Source organism: Tyto alba, unplaced genomic scaffold (genome assembly GCF_018691265.1).
Source record: "Tyto alba isolate M040663 unplaced genomic scaffold, T.alba_DEE_v4.0 Super-Scaffold_14, whole genome shotgun sequence".
Taxonomy (NCBI): domain Eukaryota; kingdom Metazoa; phylum Chordata; class Aves; order Strigiformes; family Tytonidae; genus Tyto; species Tyto alba.
The window spans coordinates 1,704,565-1,725,479 of record NW_024881276.1 but is presented as its reverse complement, the minus strand read 5'-3'; the positions used below and the strand labels follow the sequence as shown (position 1 = coordinate 1,725,479).

Below are 20,915 nucleotides of genomic sequence, written 5' to 3'. Positions count from 1 at the left end.
ACCTCTTCCCTGGTATGAACTATGATGTAAACCATCTCCCTCCTAGAACCAGCTGCATAGCAGATGCTACTGTGATTTGATTTGCGCAAAGCTGAGATTGTCTGTTTTGGCAGGTTTCTCCATAGACGTACGAAATTAATACCTGTACTGGAAAGATCTTCACATGATCATCAGTTTCATTCTAGCTTTGTTCCAGGCATGCAGAAATAATGAGTTCAATGCCTTTATTAAGAAAATGAGTACGCATATTAGATAAAGTAGCAACCTGTGGGCCAAAGATGCTAGCCAGAAATGTGCTCACTAACTCAACACCTTGACATTCCTCTAAGCTTTCCGTGTTCACCTATCCATACAGCCTCCCACTTGTGAATTACTGGTATTGTATGTGGCCAAAAGAGAGGACACCTACAAGAAGAACCTTGTAGAGGATCCGTTTCTTCACCCTTTTAGATATAACTGCACGCTGCACATTAATTGCAAAACACAATCATATCGAGGTTAATTTCTTTGTATATGTAACACATAAAAAGAGGTTAAAAATATGTATCTGTTGTCCACTGGTTGCTGAAATGACTGCAGTTATGCTACGGGAAGATCTAGTACACCTGACATTACAATAAGGGCTAGAAATGTCATTAATTTGTTAGGGGGTGTGTTTGTTGTTTTTTCATTTGTTTGTTCTTTCATACACTGAGGTACCTTCCTACATTTATGGACACAGCTGAACCACACCATAGATCCTCTGTAACAGTGAACCTGTTACTCAATCACAAATTTCAATGTTCAGAATTAATACTTTTGCCTATTGCAGCCTGGATTTGTGTAGAAACATATCATGTAAGTTGCCCACTAAAAGCAGCTAGGGATTTTCCTTCATGTAACATAATATGGAAATAATATAATTTACCAATTTACAAGGGGAAAATAAGATTGGAATGGTAGCAGATGCTTCTTTTAAGAAGTTGCATAATAAACATTTTTTTTTTTTTTATTTGACAAAACTGGGGCAGCAATATACATTAAAAAAAATTCTTTGATAGAAATGACACGTTCAAACTGGGACTTTGCATAGTCATAAAAAAATCCATTTTTCCAGATGGCATTGAGAGGTCTCATTAGGAAAGCATAATGTAATTCCTGACATACCTTATGTGCTATATAAAAAGAGAAATTGTTTAGAGAATGAAAAATAGCGGCAATGCCAAAGGAGATAGCTTGTATGTGTTTTTTTTAGTTATATCATTGTTCACTGTGTATCTAGATGAATATTTATGGAAGAGGTAACTGGTAAAAACTTCCAGGCAACCCCTTTCTTGCAGCATGACGTTGTGGAAAAGCTGTTCCTCATCTGCAACCCAAGCCTCCCAAGGTGAAACTCATGCCCCCCTGATATCTTGCAACAATACTGAGAAGAGGCTGAGAGTTTGGCTCCAATGTCTAACTGCTCCTCAAGTAGTTGTAGTTTGCAACACCAACATCCCTTAGCCTCAGCTCTTAATGGGCTCAGTTCCTTCAGCTTCTCCCAGCTGATCTGCTCTGGGCCCCTGACCACCTTAGCAGCTGTCTCACAGGTCGCCTCTAGTTTCTCAGATCCTTGACCTTGAGGGTGGGGAAGATGCGCCAAACCCAGTATATTTATTACTGCCGTGTACTCACCAGTGCTGAGCACAGGGCAGTAATAAATTCCGGCGATCTGCAGGACACAGCCACAGCACAGCATGTCGTGGAGTTGCATGAACTGCGATGAGAACACGCTGGTACCTTGCCCTCCGCCTGGCAAGTGCAGCACACTCCAGTGGCTTCTCGTGCCTCTATTGATGCGTGGGGTTTGTCTGCTCTTGTACAGAGTGTTACGTTTTTTCTTACTGAACTCCGTGAGATTGTCTGTTTAATCCTCAGCATGAGCGCCAGGAGTGGACCAGCGAATGGTTTACAGCTCACTGGATTCGAAAGGTGTTTAGAGAAATGCTGTCAGTTGCGTTGTCAGTGTGGACTGAGGACAGCATGCATGTAGTATGAATCATACGAGCCTTTGGGTGGTTCTGAGTTAGATCTTCTGTATAATCAGTTAAGAAGCATTACAGCTTTCATTTGCATTTCATCTAGCATGAACACTGGAAAGTAGGAGAGTCGATGGGAATTTTGCATTTAGCTTTTAAAGTTGTCGTTCTTTGAGTGGAGCGTTCTATCAAAAAATGTTGGTCAAAGCACTTGACCTGGCATTTACCGAATTTTTTTCTAATAGAAAATGCATAAGTATGTTTAAAACAGCAGTATTTCATAGTAGAAAATATTGGGAACAGAATGTCTCAGGATTTGGGAGAGGTAAGTTTTCAGCTGAATATGAATTTTGCCAATTCATTTTCTGCTGGGTTCTGTAGTGCCCTGACCGACAGTTAAATGTATTAAAATATAGTATTCTCTGATAAAATCTAATCTTTCATTAGTGTATTAATGGTTGCTTTCAGCTTATGGATGAATTGTCACAGCCTCCACTCCTGTGTGTCTCAGGGTCTGCTACTTCGTGTATTCCAGGTGATGGTCACACCAAGCTCTAGAGGACTCAGTGCTGTCTCCCTCCCTGCTCGTGACGGACACAGGACTGCGGAACCAAGGATGGCAGAGGCTGCAGAGCCCTCACTGCTGTGAAGATGCTTCGCAGCAGTGCTCTGACCTGTCTGACTCAAGCAGTGCTATTTAGGTGTGGAAGGGGAAAAAAAACCAGATATTAGAGATGAAAAAACACACCCGATATCAAGGACACTTTCACGTACCTAGGTAGTGTGAGAATTTGCTTTTTTTTTTTTTTTTATTTGCCTTCTTTTTGTGGTCTGGTGGACCTTTGACTCCTGTCTGACAACTGCAAGACCTCCAAAAAACTTAGCTGCACCTTATCAAAGGGTACCTTTTCAGGTACTACGACCCATGATCCATACTATTACGATCCACGATGCTGTTAGGCTAAGACTTGCTCTATAAAAAATATTCTGAAAAGCTAGAATCTAAAGCTGATGTAGTATGTAAAAATGTGAGTCTACGATGTGCATTGGTTGCATAAAACTAGAGGATGGGCTAATGAAACTCCCATTAGCCCGGATTTTATTTACAAGAAAAATTATTTCTTTTAAGGCTAGCTCTGTTGCAGTGTGGAGGAACATATAATAAATGATATTAAAAATATGCAAACGTGCAAATTAATAGATACAAAAAACCCACTGGGACTCCTTGCTGCATGTGAAACTTTAGCATATAACAATTATTTTCCATTGCTAATGCAGATGCCTTCCCTTTATAAACCAACTTTAAAAATGTGAGGTATTTTGGCTACGGCTACTAAGTAACAGTGGTCTTCCAGTATCAGTAAGTAGGAGAACGTCTACTGCGTTTATTCCTTACTTTCTGGATAACTCCCTGATGTTCAGCTTTGTTCATTTTCCATTTCACAGGCTGAGTTTACTTCTGAAACTGTCAAGCAGTAATTCAGTTCTTAACTAGATTTGTGGTGGTGAGACGGAGGGTAACATAAAAAGGCAGAACTTATTGGCACGATGCATCATCATACTTTATTACACACTCGAGCCTACTGGGCAGGCAATGTTATTAAATTGGGAGAGGTATCAGAGCCTTCTGGATTTGGCACGATGAACACCTTAAATCTCTGGAAGGGCTGATGTGCTCAACGCACATTCAGTCCCCCTGAATGGTTGCAAGGATACAGATGGTGTTCCAGGTTAAGCTCTGCAAGGGGGGAGAGCGGGCATTGTGTTCACACCGTGACAATGGTGTGTGTTGCGGGCTAATGCGTAGAAGGCAAAGAGTCATGGCAACAATTACGCTTACCTGTCATTTCTGGGGAGTGGGGCATAGCCACAACTACTTGGATACTGCGTGTCAAATGCTGTTATATCAAGTGTCAGCTGCTGTTACAAAATTCCAGAATCTATGTTTATTTTTGAGTAGGCAGGTCAGTACTAGTAACTAGTTGTATCAAAACACAAATGGGGGTAAACATGAATTGCATGTCAAACGAATAAGTGAAAACAAAGGAGTTTCTAAAGGGAAAAGAGAGACTTCTTAGTGAAAGCTTAATGAAATACTATGGAATAATTAGGTGTAATTGCTTTTTTTTTTTTTTTTGAGAAATAAAATGTCTTTTGGAAAAAGAATGACTTAGTAGTAGGAACATACAGAAAGCATAAATGTAGCAAGCTCAAGTAGGGAATTCTGTGGGATCATAAGAAATCTGGGAAGTATTTGCATTATCTGTGGCCCAGCTGTCAGCTCCAGTGTTAGTATGGACAGGAATCCTGAAAATGAGTAGAGATTTCACGGGTGGAGTGGGTCTAGACTGGTAATTTTATGGTCATGAATGTATAGAGGTGGGAATTAAATTGCTTTTGGTGAGAATAAAACAATAAGACACTCTTACTTAACAATAAGGATTGGAGAAAGATATTACACTTGTCAAAATGCAGAGTATAGTTTTATATGTAAAGAAATCCAAAGAACTAGCTTTCATTGTACTGAAATGTTGGGGTTGTGAAAGTTTTGAAACCGAATTTGATTGCAAGTTTTAAATTATTAAGTTTTTACATTCAAGCAGTTTATGCAAAAGACACGGCTTATTTCTGGATTTCTCTTAGAAATTTTGTAGGATGTTTTCCCCACTTTATGTTAGCCCCATGGATAAACCTCAGTCTCAAACCTTTTAGTTCACTGGCTGCTCATGATGACTATTGAAAATATTTTTAAGGAGTCTTTTGAAATTCTTTTCAAGAACACCCTGTCAGATAGGTAACACACTGTGCCTCTTAGGCAAATTTTGAGAAGTCTGTTTGTCTCTTGTTAAGCTCAACTTCCATAAGAAAATACAACCACCAATATATGCACGCAATACTTGCATTTTCTGATAATGTGTATTTATTTGTATCCAGAAATACAAATGTTGGGATCAAAATGAGAATATAAATAGTATTCTAGACGCACAGCCCTACTCCTTAACACAAAGTGAACTGAAATGGGTGTGATCAATAAGGGAAAGTCATTGTCTGAGAACTTGAGGAGATGAAGCACACGGGTGTTTGACTTTTCTGGTTAGTTCAGTCTGGGGATCACTAGGATGGCTATCTAACTTAGAATGACATACTGGTACTAGTGCTACCTGTATTATTCAAGGCACATTGGGCACATAATTGTACTTTCATTTCACTATGACATCACAAGCTGCACTGCTAGCAAAAAAATCACGCACCCCTAAGAAAAACTTAAGAAGGAAGGATAATTAGAAATCTAAAATTTGTGTTCTATAAGAAAGTTCAATTTGGCACATAGTTGGCAGTTTTTATGTGATTCCTAAAATTGCACTCACTTCTAATAAAAAAAAAAAAATAAAAATCCATATGTTGTCATGTTGGAAAACAAATGTTCTGAGATCAGTATACTGAGAGTTTAAAACAGGATCACTTTAGGTGTTTGGCGACTGCCCGTGATAGCCACAGACTGGACTCAGATTCCCTCCAGCCTAGTGTTCCTACTTGTGACAGCCACTTGTTGACCCCTGATTTATGGTTGGTGTTGCATGTGAGCGTGGATGACAATAGGACTCCTTAACGACTACGGAAGAGAATATGGGGGACTGATACTGTAATCTCTCTGCACAAGGTTTCCCACTGTTGTTCAGAGGAGCATTGCTTTACGGAAGCTTATTCTGAAATTTTGCTTCATTTGGAGTGCTCTGTCTGGCAGTGGCATACTTCCTTGGACTGACTGTAACACCGTCAGATGCAACTTTTTTACCAGCTTTCCATGAGTTCAACAGCAGCTCGGGTTTTAAGGATCCCATGTGGTCTGTAAGTATGGAATGGACTGTAGCGTGCTATGTTCCACAATCATGTGTCAGCAGTTTTTTTAAAAAATATGTCATCAATATTGTTCTCTCATCCATTTTCTATTAATGTACAATTTAGAAATTTTGGCATTTACCTGTTTTAAGTCTCACTTTACATAACTCACAAATCTCACTTTAAGTACTTAAGTTACAAATCTGCTCTTCATAGGCTTTGAAACCATCCAACGGATAGTCAACCCTACCAGAATATGATCCAAATCTCTTCCTGTTTGCTTGTAAGAATATTTTAGCTTATGACACTCTTCTGGTCGATGGTCTTGATTGCTGAGGAATTTTTTGACTCAGACCTAGAGGCCTTTTCTTTAAAACTTGTAATCATAACACAGTCTCAATAACAAGCCATCACCACCTTCGCTACGGATATTTCATTCTTTGTATTTTATAAAATATTGTGGCATGCAGCTTCGTCTCTCCCAAGCACTGCCATAGGCTGGAAGAAGGTAAGGAGATATTAGGAGAGTATTAAGTGCTGTATTAAACACTAAAGGGAACACCTGGGTTCCCCTGGAAGAATCTCTACAGGCTGGCTTAGGCCTCCAAGTAAAGCTGAGTTTCATGAGTGCTCCCATGACACCAAACAGGCTGTTGTGGCTCCTCAGCCTAGTGTCATTCATTACTGAGATAAAAGAATACCTGGCAAATAACTGACTGGATCAGCGCCTGGCTTTCCTGGTTCAGTGCTTGAGAACGCCTGCCCCCAGACATATGAATAAACAGAACCACATCTTCCGCTGTCTTACTTTGTCCTTCATAAATAGCAAATGATCAGAAGATCAAAATGCATGATTTGTTAGAAAGTAGAGAATTCTTGAGCGTCCAACTCCGAGGCACTCAACCTCATAATGAATTTTATTGTCTAATTTCACATATACTCTAGGAAAACCCTTGAGGACTCCAGATGCTTACAGACACTGGCTTGAGAACACACAACAAAAGAGAAAAAATAAGAGAAAGTTTGTAGAAAGTAAGACATCATCACAGATCTTGGATATCTCCCTTGAGGAGTGTCAGTGGTCACTAACCAAGTGCTCAGAGTCAGTCACGATGCAAAATCATGTAAAGAAACAGCTGTTAGGTAAATTGGATTATTAGAACAATATTTAGGACGTAGTCCTAGACAAGGTTATAGGGTAGCATATCTCTTTGTCTACCACAGGTACAAAAATTTACTGTTTAACTTGTCAAAACAAGGCAGTTCATGTGGAGATGATTTCCTTCTGTTAAAACATCTTTTCACTTTAGATATGAAACATAGTTTTGCTTTTAGTATCTAAAACACTGGCCTAAGTGATGAGGAAAGTAGATTCTCTGTTTGTTTTCCATACAATCCATGGATCCCAGGGGAAAAGGTAAAACTATTAAGGCTACTGAGTCTTGAAGGAAGGCCTTCATTTTTGACATATATACTGCAACCCCTCAAGAAAAGAATGTGGTGAGCCATAAGGAGGCATATAAATATATAGTACAAGACTAATGACACTATGCTTTTTTTTTTCAGTATGTAAGTTTCAATGTAAGTTTTCGGTATATAAGTGTAAGTTGAGCTAATTTTGTGCTTGCCAATTGTGTAGGTGAAGGGAGAGAGGGAGGGAGGGAGGAAGAATTAAAATGAACTCAATAAAAAAATAAAGCTCTAAAGGAAAAAGAACCTCACTTTTCAGCTGTGGAAATTAATTGCCATTTTGCTAATGCATAGTTTGTTTTTGCCTCTTTTAAACAGTCTTCTTGGAAGTTATCTGGATGAGGTAAACATCAGCCTTGAATTTATGCTCTGCATCTCTTGGTGGAATTAAGTTGCTGAGTGAAGAAGCAAAGAGTCTGCTAAACTGCTGAAATCCCACTGTAGTTTTCTTGCTACTTAGGAACTAAGAAACCTACAGACTGCTTAAAAAAAAAAAAACAAAAAAAAAAAAAAAAGAAAAAGCAGACAAATAATCAATGCGTAGTCTGAAGAATATTGGTCACACACTGGTGCTCAGGAAGAACTCCAGCAAGGTCATTATCCCTCTTTCTAACTCTCAGGTCAGGAATAGTATATCCTTCAATATCAAGAAATGCTAAAGGCACAAATGTAAGAGGCACAAATATTTCACTGTAAGCAAGAAGAGAATATACCTTGAAAAGAAAATGATCTAAATGTGTAGGCAGCTAAGATTATGGGATATGGCTTGCCTTTTCTCAGTGCTTTATGGAAGCCCAGAAAGAGCAGCCGATGGGAAAAGTACAGTCTGTTATGGACAGTCTTTACAAGTCGCAGTGGGCACTTTATTTTACAGCTGAGAGGGTAACACCACCCCTCCAGGTGGTGAAGTTAATGAAATCTGTCTCAGAATGTTGAGTCTCCCTTACCACAAAGCCAGCAGTACAACCACCCTACTCTTTCCAGAGCTGTCTCCCACCTGGTCGCTTGGAGCATGGGCAGGGCAGAGTCATTTTTCTAGACATACGGTGAAATTTGGTGTAAAAAGGAGGCGAGCATCCTTCCCTTCATGAAGTGACCAAGTAAGGTCAGCTGTGATAAATTCATGCAGCAACGTGAGCTGCTATACTCTGAGACACATTAGGGCTGCAAAAGTGTTTGAGATAGATATCTGTCTGAGTTATTTGGCAGGATGCCTCCAGTTCCAGAAATATCATTTCCTATCAGCTAGAGGCTCATGTGTCACTGCTGTTCCAGCTGAAGAATGTGCAAACCGCCAGGTGGATGATTTGGAATTAGCTGTGGGTAGTAGGTGGGAAGAATTGAATAGGAGGAGTAGTACAGATAAGAACTGCACAGCAATAAAAAATTTCTTCATCCTCTTTTAGCTTCAGAGCTCACCGCTGTCTCTGTGAAAAGAGTTCTGGCATTTTTGAATTTATCTTTTTCATTGGTATGTACAATACACCAATATACAGTTGAGAGTTGATGAAGGAAAAAATTAACATCTGAAAGAGACGAAAGCTTATCAAAGTGCCCGAGGTGTTTTAATCTACAGCCATACTTCTTGATTAGAAAGTTACATTAAAATTGTGTGGTGCGTGGCATACTTCAGTTCCACATTACTGCTGGACACAGAGAGAGTGTAAACTGACCACAAGTTTTTATACACTTATTCTTGGATGAATGGTTGTAAAAGGAGCTCTCAGTACGCTAGGCAACGGGGCCAGAAGAACCGAGAAGACTGAATTAAGCAGACTGGTATTTTTATACATTCCTAACAGCCTTGAAAATGCTGACATCAGTGTAGGAAAACAATGTCCATCAACTTTTAATTGAAGGGAGAGAATAAGACGATTGACTTTAGATCCTCCTGGGAAACGTTGGTTATCTAAACAAACCCTCTCAATCTTTTCTGTAACTTCAAAAAGGAAGCAGTGTAATGTGAAGATACTTGATTTTGTGGCTTTACATACATTTCCTAAAGCATTCATTTCACTAATCATTTGGTTTTGCCTTCCTCCATTCCCTTCTTTTTCTTGGAAGGGTAAAAAGCAGTAAGTAAGAAAAAGAAGTAGTTGAATAAATGCAAGTCTTGAATATGAAATTATCTGATAAGAAAATGTTCTAAAATGCTAAAAGCTTGCTCTTGTATTTCTCATGGGACAGAAGTGTAAATTTTTTTCAATTTGTGACAGAAACAAAAGAGTATCTGGGGGCTAATGAGGATATTCTTACTACTACGGAAGAATATGGCACGTAGCTATATACAGACCATATTATCTAGGTGAGGAGAATAATTGCATTTTGAATGATGCAGAGCCTAGAAGGCTTATTTTCCCTGACGCCTATGGTTTTTTAGTGGCTGCCAAAGCACAGAGCAATGAAGCAGAGAGTAAACCAAGCAACTAGAAATAAGCAGAGAAATGCATTCTGGAACCTGCCAGCCTGCAGCCGCTCACCTTGTATATAACTCATTTTTTTGGTACATAACCCTAGAGTAGAATATATTACACAGTGGAATATATCCTCTGCTGTCAGTATGAGAGCAGAAGCCAGTAGTGTCTGCAGACTCTTTCTTGGTAAGGACCATGGAAAAAGTGGAATTATATGTTTCCAACTTCTGTTTATGAAAGTACACAGAAAACATGTAAGAAAAAGCGTAAGAGAAGTATATGCTCATCACCTGAAATGGGAACATTCCACACTTACTCCTGGGACATTCACTCAAGTATGCAATTGCTAAATAAACCTCACTTTACCTGTTTGAGATCTAATGGTGGAAGGCACCTTCTTGTGCCTCATCTGTCTCAATACTCCCACCAAAACCAATTGACTGTGCAGAGGGTTTGCAGAATCAGGCCCCTAAAGGATAAGTGTTTACATTCTTTTTTTAGGCTTGAAATATTTCTAGTATTCTTGCAAAATATGGCTGAAGATGACTATTAGAGTAGACTAATTCATAATTAGAGAACAGGATATTTGGCTTCAATTCGATCACATTCTTACACTGAAAATATAACACTTACCCTTAAATAAAATCCATACTTCCAAGTGCAGGACACAGAGGTTTAGAGTAATAGATTTTACTGAGTAATTTGCTACTGAGAGTTAGCAAAAACTTCATCATGTATTTTGAAATCAGAAGGTTATCATTGGTTTAGAAGACATCGGATTGGGCAGATTTTGTTAAAAATAAGGTTTTGATATTGCTCAAAAATATTTCTTCTCTGCGCTTCTAATCTGAATTTTGTCAGTCCTTATAGAATTGATTCCCCTCCTGCACCTACACCCAGCTCTGTCTCTGATATTTTAGACAAGTGGAAAACTGAAGAAAGTAAGATAAATAACTACCGTTGACTGTTGCGTTAGTAAGTTTTTTTCAATTAAAAACTCACTGGAAGCACAGAGCAACAACAATGACAGACAGTGATGTTTCAAAGAACATGACAGCTTTTCTTTTCCTTTAGAATTACCATTGCATTAGTTTTCGCTTGTTTGCAAGATTTTTCTTCTGAGGAGAAAAGGAACTGCTCTTCAATCATATCTGCTACTCATTTTTTATCAAATACTGTGTGGAAGAGACACATATTTTTTGAGACAATAAAAAAAACCTATCAGGTCTTCCAGAAGAGAAAAAAAATAGAATTTAGTTTTTAGGTATGTTTTAACCTTAATCATTTGTAACAATTTGTCATCCAAAGGGTAGTGAAAAACCATTGCTATTTAGTTTTGAATCTGTTTTGTTTGCTTAATAATAATTATTGAGACTGTAAAAGATGTAGTCTAGTTTAACACTGTAAAATTAGTTTTTGAAAAAAATGATAGTTTAAGAATTTAATGGTCAGAAGCTTGAAAAATACAAAACAGCTTTTTAGAGTAAATATTATTGGTCGCTTAGGAAAAAAAAAATTAAAACAACCTTTTCCTACATGTGGCAACTATTTCATGTTTAATCCAAGTGTGACGATTGAGTTCCTGTAATGCACTATTCAAGTCAAAAGTGTGCAGTCTTCAGCTCAGACCCCGAGAACAACTGTTGTGAGTAAGGACTGCAATATTTAACTTTACAGAAGGAACAAATAATGTCCTTTGGCACACATGTTTTTCAATTTTGTAAAACAACTTTGAGAGAAAAAATAAGAATGCATGACAGCACTTTTTAGTAAATTGTAATCTGAAGAAAGTCACATATTCCTAGTGCTATTATATAGTGATTTTTACTCATGGCCTATCAACTATGATCTGCTACAATGACACAAACAAGCAGGAACCTTGTCCTGCTTCAAGTAGAGTACTTTAGAAATCAATGACCATCCTGTGTTTAACCAGTCATAAAAAAGACAGTTAAAAGCCTGAAAAACTGTAGAAGCTATGCCTACAGATGCCTCATAGATAGGCAAGTCTTTTATTTATATCAAAATAATTGCTTTCTTATAACTCTGCCTTTTCACCCTAAGTTAAAACCAATATGTGTAGGTAAGTGACTAATTCCATGAATCCCAGACCTTTGCAGAAAATAATGTCCATGTTTTGATCCCACCAGAGACGTTTCTTATTGTCTTTTGGTGGTTTCTCTATAGCAAGGAGATCACCAGTGAAATATTTCCCCAAACCTATGAGACATAGCTCAAGCAAGGTTAAATACAAATGAGTGGTCTCGTTGGCTTTGGTTTATTTTTTGCCAGTGCCACCGTATGTTGCTCTGAGCCTCGGGGATATAGCAGCATTTTGGAGAAAGTATGGGAATGAAAAACAAAAATGACATATTTAACCTTTGCCTGAATTGTGTATAGCTTCTATGCCAAGGGAGAGTAGTAGAGATTCTAATATACAACATCCATAAACATCGCTTACACTACGAATTCAGCTGAATTTCGTAAGAATCTTTTCCTTAAAATGAATAGCAGTAAGGAGAGAATTCTTCCACGTTTTTCTTATTCAGGCAATTACATATTCAAATTCTTCATCAGGCTCTGTGATTGTGAAGGTTAATGTGGCCTTTATAATTCGAGATGAAACTGACTGTGTCCTTCACTTTTTCTGCACTTTCACCATCCCTCTGCGGTGTGAAAACACAGCAGTCTTCACCACTACAGGCAACATTTAAAGATAGAGGTATCCAACCCAGTAGACCAGGTTAAACAGCAGGAAGGATGTAGGAAAAAAGACCCTAGAGTAAGAGTCCAGTTCTAATATGTCTATGTGAATTCGTCCTCTCCTCCATGAGCCTGATTTACACTCTTCGTAACAACAGAAAAAGCTCTGGCAGTCTTTCCCATCCAGACATTCATAGACGCACGCATCTTCAAATTCTTGCCAATACATGGCGTTGTTCAATGTGATGACTGTAGTTGGCGGTCTCATATCAAGTACAGAATAATTCTGAGGAGAGAAAAAGAAAGCAACGGTTTGATAAGCTTCTGTGGATGATGCAGATCACAATTAATAATCATGGGAAAAATTCACAGGAGCTGAGAATAAGAAAGAGGTCAATACTATAGGAACTCTAGATTTAGGAAGCATCTTTCTTTCTCTCAAAAGATGCCTTTTCAGATGAATTTCTATAGAGACGTTGTGGAGTGGCAGGTTAAATAATTCTAGGTGTATTTTCTACTTGGGTAACTCAAGCATATATTTCCTAGTAATCATTTTTTCACACTTACGAGTTCACTCACCTGTCAGAATATTATCTGCAAATTGTTTTAAATACTTGCAGCTACTACATTTAAGAATGGATTCTGAAAAATAAGGAGGATGTCTCCCTTCCCCCTGTAATTACAGAACGTTCTCCAGTTAACATAGCTGCATTCACTGGCTATTAACTTTAACATGATTTATAAAACCAGATGTGGTCAGCAACAGATAGTGATGATTTCAGTACAAAATTTCACAATTCCATCCCTAGACATGTCCCCTTAGTGCTTATCACACTAACCACTCCCAGAAATAAGATGCTTTGATATCACGCATCCTCGCAGTACCGCCCAGCCTACCGACCTCTCTTCCTCCAACGCACTACCCATTTACACTTTGTCAGCTTTCCTCTCACACCATTTCCTTTTCATGCAAGGCGCTTTCTCACGATCGTCTCCTCTCTCATCAAGCCACCCATTCCATCCTCACAAATGTCACCTCCTCCTCTGGCATCACTAGGAAAGGTCCCACCAGCTTCGCTGCCTGCCTGCGCCGTCCTGACAGATCCGACTCCAGCGCCCTCGGTGGGGTTTTCTCCTCCTCCTCGGGGGACTTTCCTCTCCCTGTGATTGCACTGGGCATTGCCTTTGCCTGCAGGAGCGTGCTGGATATGCACTAACAAGCTAGTCACGCCTCTGCTTCATGCCCGCTCACTTTCTGGAGGGTGCTCCGGGCCCTGCTTCCACACTTACTGTAGAAAGTGCTCTACGTTTCCTGTTGAAGCTGTTGGGGTCTATCCAAAAACTTCCACACTGGATGTGAAACAGATCAGTGATACGACTGATGCGCCTCAGCGGAGATCTTCCTTTTCCTATTGACTTAATTTCTAGGGCACAATTCGTCTCATCATAAGTAAATGGCTAAAATCTCTCAGGTGCATCGTACTATGAACTGTAAACGGATTGCAGTTTAGAAGAGGATTGTTGCAAATCTATTTGTTGTGAATGACTTTATCTCTGAGGTTAGATGACAGAAGTTACACCCTCACAGTCTTCTGTCTCATTTGTAAAGTTTCAGGTGGATGGTTTCAGAACTTTGAAGTGTGCTGTCACATGGAAGAGGCCTAACATTATTATACAAGCAATAATTTTTTGACTTTAGCAATTCTGAGAGAAAAAAGCTATGAATAAAGTAGACATGGAATTCTAGTACACCACTGTGTCACCTAATGTTCATTTACTACAGGTTTGTATTAAAATTTCCTGCACAGGGACTGAAATCTACAACTGGCTGCAATATTTATGTTATAAAGAAGAAAGGTTAAAGTAGGTCTCTCCAGAAAATTTTTGGTAAGTGTGTGCCCCAGTTCTGCAACTGAAACTTTCTCATGTATCAGTAGCCTGGGGATTTTTGTTGTTGTTTTGTTAGATCAACTGTCTGCTCAGGACAGAAGATAAAATAAATGTCCTGATAATACAGAGAGCTTAACCTGGTTACTTTAATCTGTCAGCTAGGAGGGGTCCTGAAGTTACTAGATACCAGTTGAGGTGGAGGGTACCCACTGCATCCTGTGTGTCCTGCTGAGTGGGGCTGAGAGGAGAGGGGTGCACAGGAAGGGAAGGGAAAGAAGAAAAGAAAAGAAAAAAAGAAAAGGAAAGAAAAGGAAAGAAAAAGAAAGAAAAGGAAAGAAAAGGAAAGAAAAGGAAAGAAAAGGAAAGAAAAGGAAAGAAAAGGAAAGGAAAGAAAAGAAAAGAAAAGAAAAAAAGAAAAAAAAGAAAAGAAAAGAAAAGAAAAGAAAAAAGAAAAGAAAAGAAAAGAAAAGAAAAGAAAAGAAAAGAAAAGAAAAGAAAAGAAAAGAAAAGAAAAGAAAAGAAAAGAAAAGAAAAGAAAAGAAAAGAAAAGAAAAGAAAAGAAAAGAAAAGAAAAGAAAAGAAAAGAAAAGAAAAGAAAAGAAAAGAAAAGAAAAGAAAAGAAAAGAAAAGAAAAGAAAAGAAAAGAAAAGAAAAGAAAAAGGAAGAGAAAAGAGAAAAGAAAAAGGAAGAGAAAAGAAAAGAGAAGAGAAGAGAAGAGAAAATAAAATAAAAGAAAAGAAAAGAAAAGAAAAGAAAAGAAAAGAAAAGAAAAGAAAAGAAAAGAAAAGAAAAGAAAAGAAAAGAAAAGAAAAGAAAAGAAAAGAAAAGAAAAGAAAAGAAAAGAAAAGAAAAGAAAAGAAAAGAAAAGAAAAGAAAAGAAAAGAAAAGAAAAGAAAAGAAAAGAAAAGAAAAGAAAAGAAAAGAAAAGAAAAGAAAAGAAAAGAAAAGAAAAGAAAAGAAAAGAAAAGAAAAGAAAAGAAAAGAAAAGAAAAGAAAAGAAAAGAAAAGAAAAGAAAAGAAAAGAAAAGAAAAGAAAAGAAAAGAAAAGAAAAGAAAAAGGAAGAGAAAAGAGAAAAGAAAAAGGAAGAGAAAAGAGAAAAGAAAAAGGAAAAGAAATGAAAAGAAAAAAAAAAAAGAAAAAAGAAAAAAGAAAAGGGAAAAGGAAAAGAAAAAATCTTGAAAAGGCTGCAGATACTTTCCAAGCACATCAGACTGACTAGGTCTAGAAAATGACTTGGTGTTACACCCAATTGTTATTTTAATTGTGTATCTTTTACCTTTCTTTTTTTTTTTTTTTTTTTTAATTGGAAAAAAGAAAGTTCTGCTACCCCTTCAGTGTAGCTTATTAACTTAATCTTTCAGAAAACTTTGTCCAGGGAGCGACAACAGTAGTGAGTGTATAAATGCAATGCTTGCTCTAAACCGTTCTTATCAACGAGTAGTATTTTAATGTTATATGAGCTCTTTAAATACATTAGAAAACCCATGTTAAAAAAAAAAAGTGCATATCATTATTTGTAAAAGGTAAACTAGTAACATGGAGCTAGCAGTTTTAACATATAAACTTCAGCATATCCAAACCAAGAAATGCAAAAGCAATGTTTTTGTACTGTCCCTGTTCTTATTTGGATCTGACAGCTGGGAAGCAGGCCATCCAACCAGTTGGTTAACTGGCCCTCTGTATGCTCATATATATTACGGTATGTATTCCAGTTTCAGATTTCATACAACTTAGAAACACAATTTTGTGCTGAGCTTCAACTTTATTACCACTGTATGTATATAAATAGTTCTCTAGAGGTCTGGGGAATGGAATTTATTCCATTTGTAAATATAGTACAACTAGCTGTGCTAAACTTGTGTGCCTAAATTACTCGAAAATCCACTTGAAAGCTTGCTAAAGATTTTACAGACTTGCATAAATGAATAATTTTCTAGGAAACTCAGTTAAAACTCCATATAAGTTTATGACATAACTTGTGCTTATTACTTTTTAATAAAACGTAATGAGAAACTGCAGTGTTATGTAAAGTAAAGACAAAATTTCTGAGTCAAAAATAAACCACAATATTCTACACTTGACTCTTTTCCCTCCCAAATAATTGGATAAGTCCTTACAGAAAGAGGCAGCTATGTTCCTCTGCCACAGCCAAAAACAAACTGACCTTTTAACAGAAAAGCAAAACAATATTTATAGTGAAGTCAGGGTAGGTAAAACATAACAGCGTTACAGCTTTCTTGGGAATTATCGCAAGTAAATGTCAACCATATGTTTGTGCCTCCGTTGCTCTCACTGAATAAAAGAGTTTACTTACCATCACATGACCAAAACTGACATCAGGTAGCTTAAACAAAGATAACAAAAGAATTATTCAGAAGAAAACATAATTATTGCTTCATATGCATCTAATGTTCAATAGCATTCCTTAAACCAAGCCTTTAAATGCATTTTTCCGTAAAAGACTTTACACTGAGTTTTCTATATATTCAGCCTGATATTCCATACATTTTAAAACTTTATGAAACCTCAGCAGAATGCACACCTAATTTCCATACAGTTTAGATCTTTATTCAATCCATTACATTTATTTATTTAGCAAACAATAACTAACTGACCATTTGTTTTCACGTTAGTTTAAATCTCATCAACGTTGCATGCTTTCACATGTCTGGAAATATGTCCTACTCACAAAGTTACTCATGACTTTTTTATTCAGTCTTTGATGACAATTTTGGTTGGATCATTAGCAAGTTCATTTTAATTGTGTCATACTTTCGGTAACACTCTTGCCTTTTGTGTGCAACGCATTTTTACAAGAAACTATTAGAGGTTTAACGGAGTTTTCATTAACTAAGCCTATGGCTTCCTAGGCTTTCTCTAATTCCTTATTCGTTTCAGCTTTTCCTTCATTAGTTCTTCATTCAATCATTTTCTAAAGCTGTTCATTCGATCCCTTTTTATCTCATGACCTATTATTCCCTGAATTTACATTTCTCTCCAATTTCCTCTTTCACATTTTTCCTAATTGGCTTTCTATCTCTTATTTTAAATGTCCTTATGTCCTCCATTAAGCAAAACAGCATACCGATCTCAAACACATAAGATTTTCCACTGATCTTGAGTGGACAACTGACTTCCCCTTCCCTATGTTTACACTGAGGTTTTTTTCTCCATTGTGCTGCCCCCTCTCATACTTGTAGTCAATTATGAAGTACACCAGGCAACGCTTCCTGAGTGATTGTTTTAACTGATTCTAAATAAAGAGCTTCTGTGTGTGTTTGGGTGTTACTCTTGGAAGTGTGTTTTTGGCCAAGAATGTAGCCATGTATAAAACCTTTATAAGTGACTTCCTCTATTTTTGTCCTTAGGAACGAGGCCCTTTGTGCACAGGGCTGAAAACAAGTGCTGGTTCCCAGTGGAGACATTGAAACCACATTTATAAAGTTTGTAAGTGTTTTAGACTTCTTAAGCCATGAAATAGCAGGTGCCTTTGTATATACATCGATGTGCATATATTTGTATAACAAGCTATGCAATCTGTTTCAGTGGGAGCTCGTTCTGACTACCAGCACAGTAAGTGGAGGACAAAAGATGCAGAGGCAGGGTTGCTGCCTCACGGTCAGCAGGCTGCTTCTGTTAGGAACAGACCTCACTCAGCAGGCACATAACTGCTTCTACCTTTACTGTGGGTAAGTATTTTCCATCAGCTTTCAGGGCAGATCACACCATAAACTAGGAAGAGCTCAGAGGAGTGGATTACTATGGGAATACAGGCTGTCATGGATGATTCTCAGCCCTACGAGCCATGCACATGCTAGAAAAGAAATGTAAATGCTCCCATCCTACCGACTTTTTCTTCTTAGTACAGTTTGGTTTCCTGCAGCTTGAGTAGTAGTTGAGGGTTGCATACTCCATCAGAGCAGCAAAGACAAATAGAAAGCATACAGTCACAAACAAATCCATGGCGGTGACATAGGACACACGGGGTAACGACTTCCTTGCAATCGTACTCAAAGTTGTCATGGTCAATACTGTGGTGATGCCTGCAGAGAGAAACTTGATTTAATTGTATGCAACATCATTTCTCCATGTCACAGAAGAATCTTTGGAAACGAACATACAAAAGAGAAATCCAAAGTGTACCCAAATAATTCATTAATTTCATTTGGTAGTATAAAAAATAATAAGAAATAACATCAGTAGAGCCAGTAGTACTTCGTAAACAAAGATTTCCTCAGCTGTTTATATTTGTCTTCAAAAGTGACATTCCCATGCCTCCCAATATGCTTTTCATAATATCTTCCTTTTTCTGGTCCCAGTTAGAATGGAGGTGGGGTAGAAGGAGAGAATGGAGAAATTTTTGAAGAAAAATGTAAGGGAAAGGGAGAGGGACAAAGAAAGGGAGAGAGAGAGGGAGATGGAGAAGGAGAGGGAGAAGGTGAGGGAGAGGGAGAGGAGAGAAAATAAATTTTGCTGCCAAGTTCTGACCATGAATTTTGAAAATACATTTTTACACCACTGTTTCCTTGGAAGTCCTCCACTGCTATTTTCCTTATGAGTAAGGGAAAACAGACTCTTATACAAACTTCAGGTGTAAATTTAATGGAAATAGCCTTTTTAATTCATGCATTACATCACATCTTAGATTGATTTAGTAATAATGAATAAGAATTACTTAATGTGAAATATCCTGAAAAAATAAGAGAAGTCCTAGAATGAAATCTATGGGGTTTTGTTGGCTTCTGGTAATTCATATAATTTCTCTTCATTCCTGAGGAATAGAAATCTTTTCATTCCCACTTTGGACTGATGCTTTTAATCATTCTTTATGAACTGCAAGCCTTCTGATATAAAAAAAGTAGAACTCAAAGGCTTAGGAAAAAAAATAAAGCTCTCTCTCAAATAAATCTCAAGAGACAACCTGCTCTAAAAACAACATAACCATAAGGTAATCTTTCTTTTTATAGTTAAAGTGATATTTTGCAAAGGTACACAGTGTTTGAAATGGCAGGTGATGATGGAAATTATGCCTTATAGTAAAATTACTTCCCACAAACAGCACTCTGGAGAGAAGGATGTATCTGTGGATTACTTTTGGCTGCTTTCTGTTTATGAAGGAATGCCCACCTCTGATTTGTAGCTTTTCATAGAAACTACAGTGATTCACAAGAATAACCTCCCCATTCAAACCATCAGAAAGTTCCTGGAAGAGCCAGAAGACAGATTATTGGCCTGGGCCTCAACTTCCTTCTACAATGAATAATAACTAATTGTATTCCTTAAATATCCATCACCCAGAGACAAACAAAACAAACAAAAAAAAACCACAAAAGCTGCTGAAAAAAACGCAACCCAATAATGAAGATGAAAGCAATGCTGATAAGAAGTGGGAAATGTGGACTTTGTGTGTACCTTGGACATCTAAGAGCTATTGGGAAAATATTTCTCTTTCCTGTCATCTGTGCCACCGCCCAGTATAAGCACAGGTGGCTGCCGTGATCCAGCAACCTCTCCAGACCCCTCAACATCAGTTCTGTGGCCAGCTGATGCTTTGAAAAAGCTCCAGAGACACAGCCCATGCTAAGCCATTCGTCACGGTAGTCAACTGCAAAGGTGTCCAACTGCAAAAGATGTTGACTCACTGGGCTTGATTTGGCCCTTGCTAACTGTGGGTTAATTAGTCTTTCTGTATGACCTTGACTCAGGCCTTGGGAGTCGCTAAAATCAGAGGAACTGCATCCAGGCTATGACATACTCTACAATGTGAAATGAAGTGCTTTAACACTTTCTAACCCACATTTAGATTTCTAACACAAATCTGTCCTTTTCAGAGCTACCTGTACATGCACCTGGCCTCAGGTATTTTACAACCTTTTAAATATTCTTCAAAACCTATAATGTTCTTCAAGCACAATACACAGTGTCCTTTTTGCCTGTATTCAAGGGAAAGTTTTTATTTTCCACTCGTCCTGTGATAAGATCTCAGGTCATTTTAGGACACTTTCTGTATTAAAAGGTTAAAAAGAAATGAAAAAAAATCTTGCACTCGTCCAAAACACTTTTTTTGTTGTTGTTGTTGCAAAGGTCTGCAATTTTTCTACTGTACACTGTATTGATAATGTAATATTTTTCCTCTATTTTTACTGAAATGGAGGTATAAATTCGTATTATTTGTGACAAGAGGTATTGTGCAGGTATTTGTAATAACGACCAACTTCCAGAGTGACTATGGACAGGAAGGCAGAGGAGTGAAAAAAAAATTACCATTAGCCTCTGTGCTTAAGTACAGAAGTCCTCAACTTAGCCAGAGTCCTATATCCAGTCTGAATGTGAGATGCCTGCCCAAATCATGCTGGAGACTGTGAAAACCTGCAAGCTCTAGGTGAGAACTAAGCAAAACTAGCCCAGTAAATCATGTAGTAAATGCCTCATTAATAGAGAATCTGGGAGTTTTGGCTAGCTCTGGACTAATTTTAGTTGATTGAACCAAAGTAGATTCTACTAAATTTATAGACACAGCAATGGTGTTAAGATTTATTTTGGGTTTAAGAAATTAATAGTGTCCATCCTCAGTCTCTTTGACCACGAATCACATTT

At 37.7% G+C, this 20,915-nt stretch overlaps 1 protein-coding gene across 1 annotated transcript in view; it reads right to left on the bottom strand.

The window, feature by feature from the left end:
• Positions 1-11,071: 11,071 nt before the first annotated feature.
• The window catches only part of GABRG3 (gamma-aminobutyric acid type A receptor subunit gamma3), a 339,341-nt gene continuing 329,497 nt past the window's right edge, over positions 11,072-20,915 (bottom strand). Inside the window, exons 9-11 of the mRNA XM_032982479.2 lie at positions 18,165-18,361; positions 16,633-16,662; positions 11,072-12,713 (exon numbers count right to left, since the gene is read on the bottom strand). Of these exons, the coding sequence (XP_032838370.2) occupies positions 12,435-12,713; positions 16,633-16,662; positions 18,165-18,361 (506 nt within the window). The 3' untranslated portion in view covers positions 11,072-12,434. The remainder of the gene's footprint in view (positions 12,714-16,632; positions 16,663-18,164; positions 18,362-20,915) is intronic.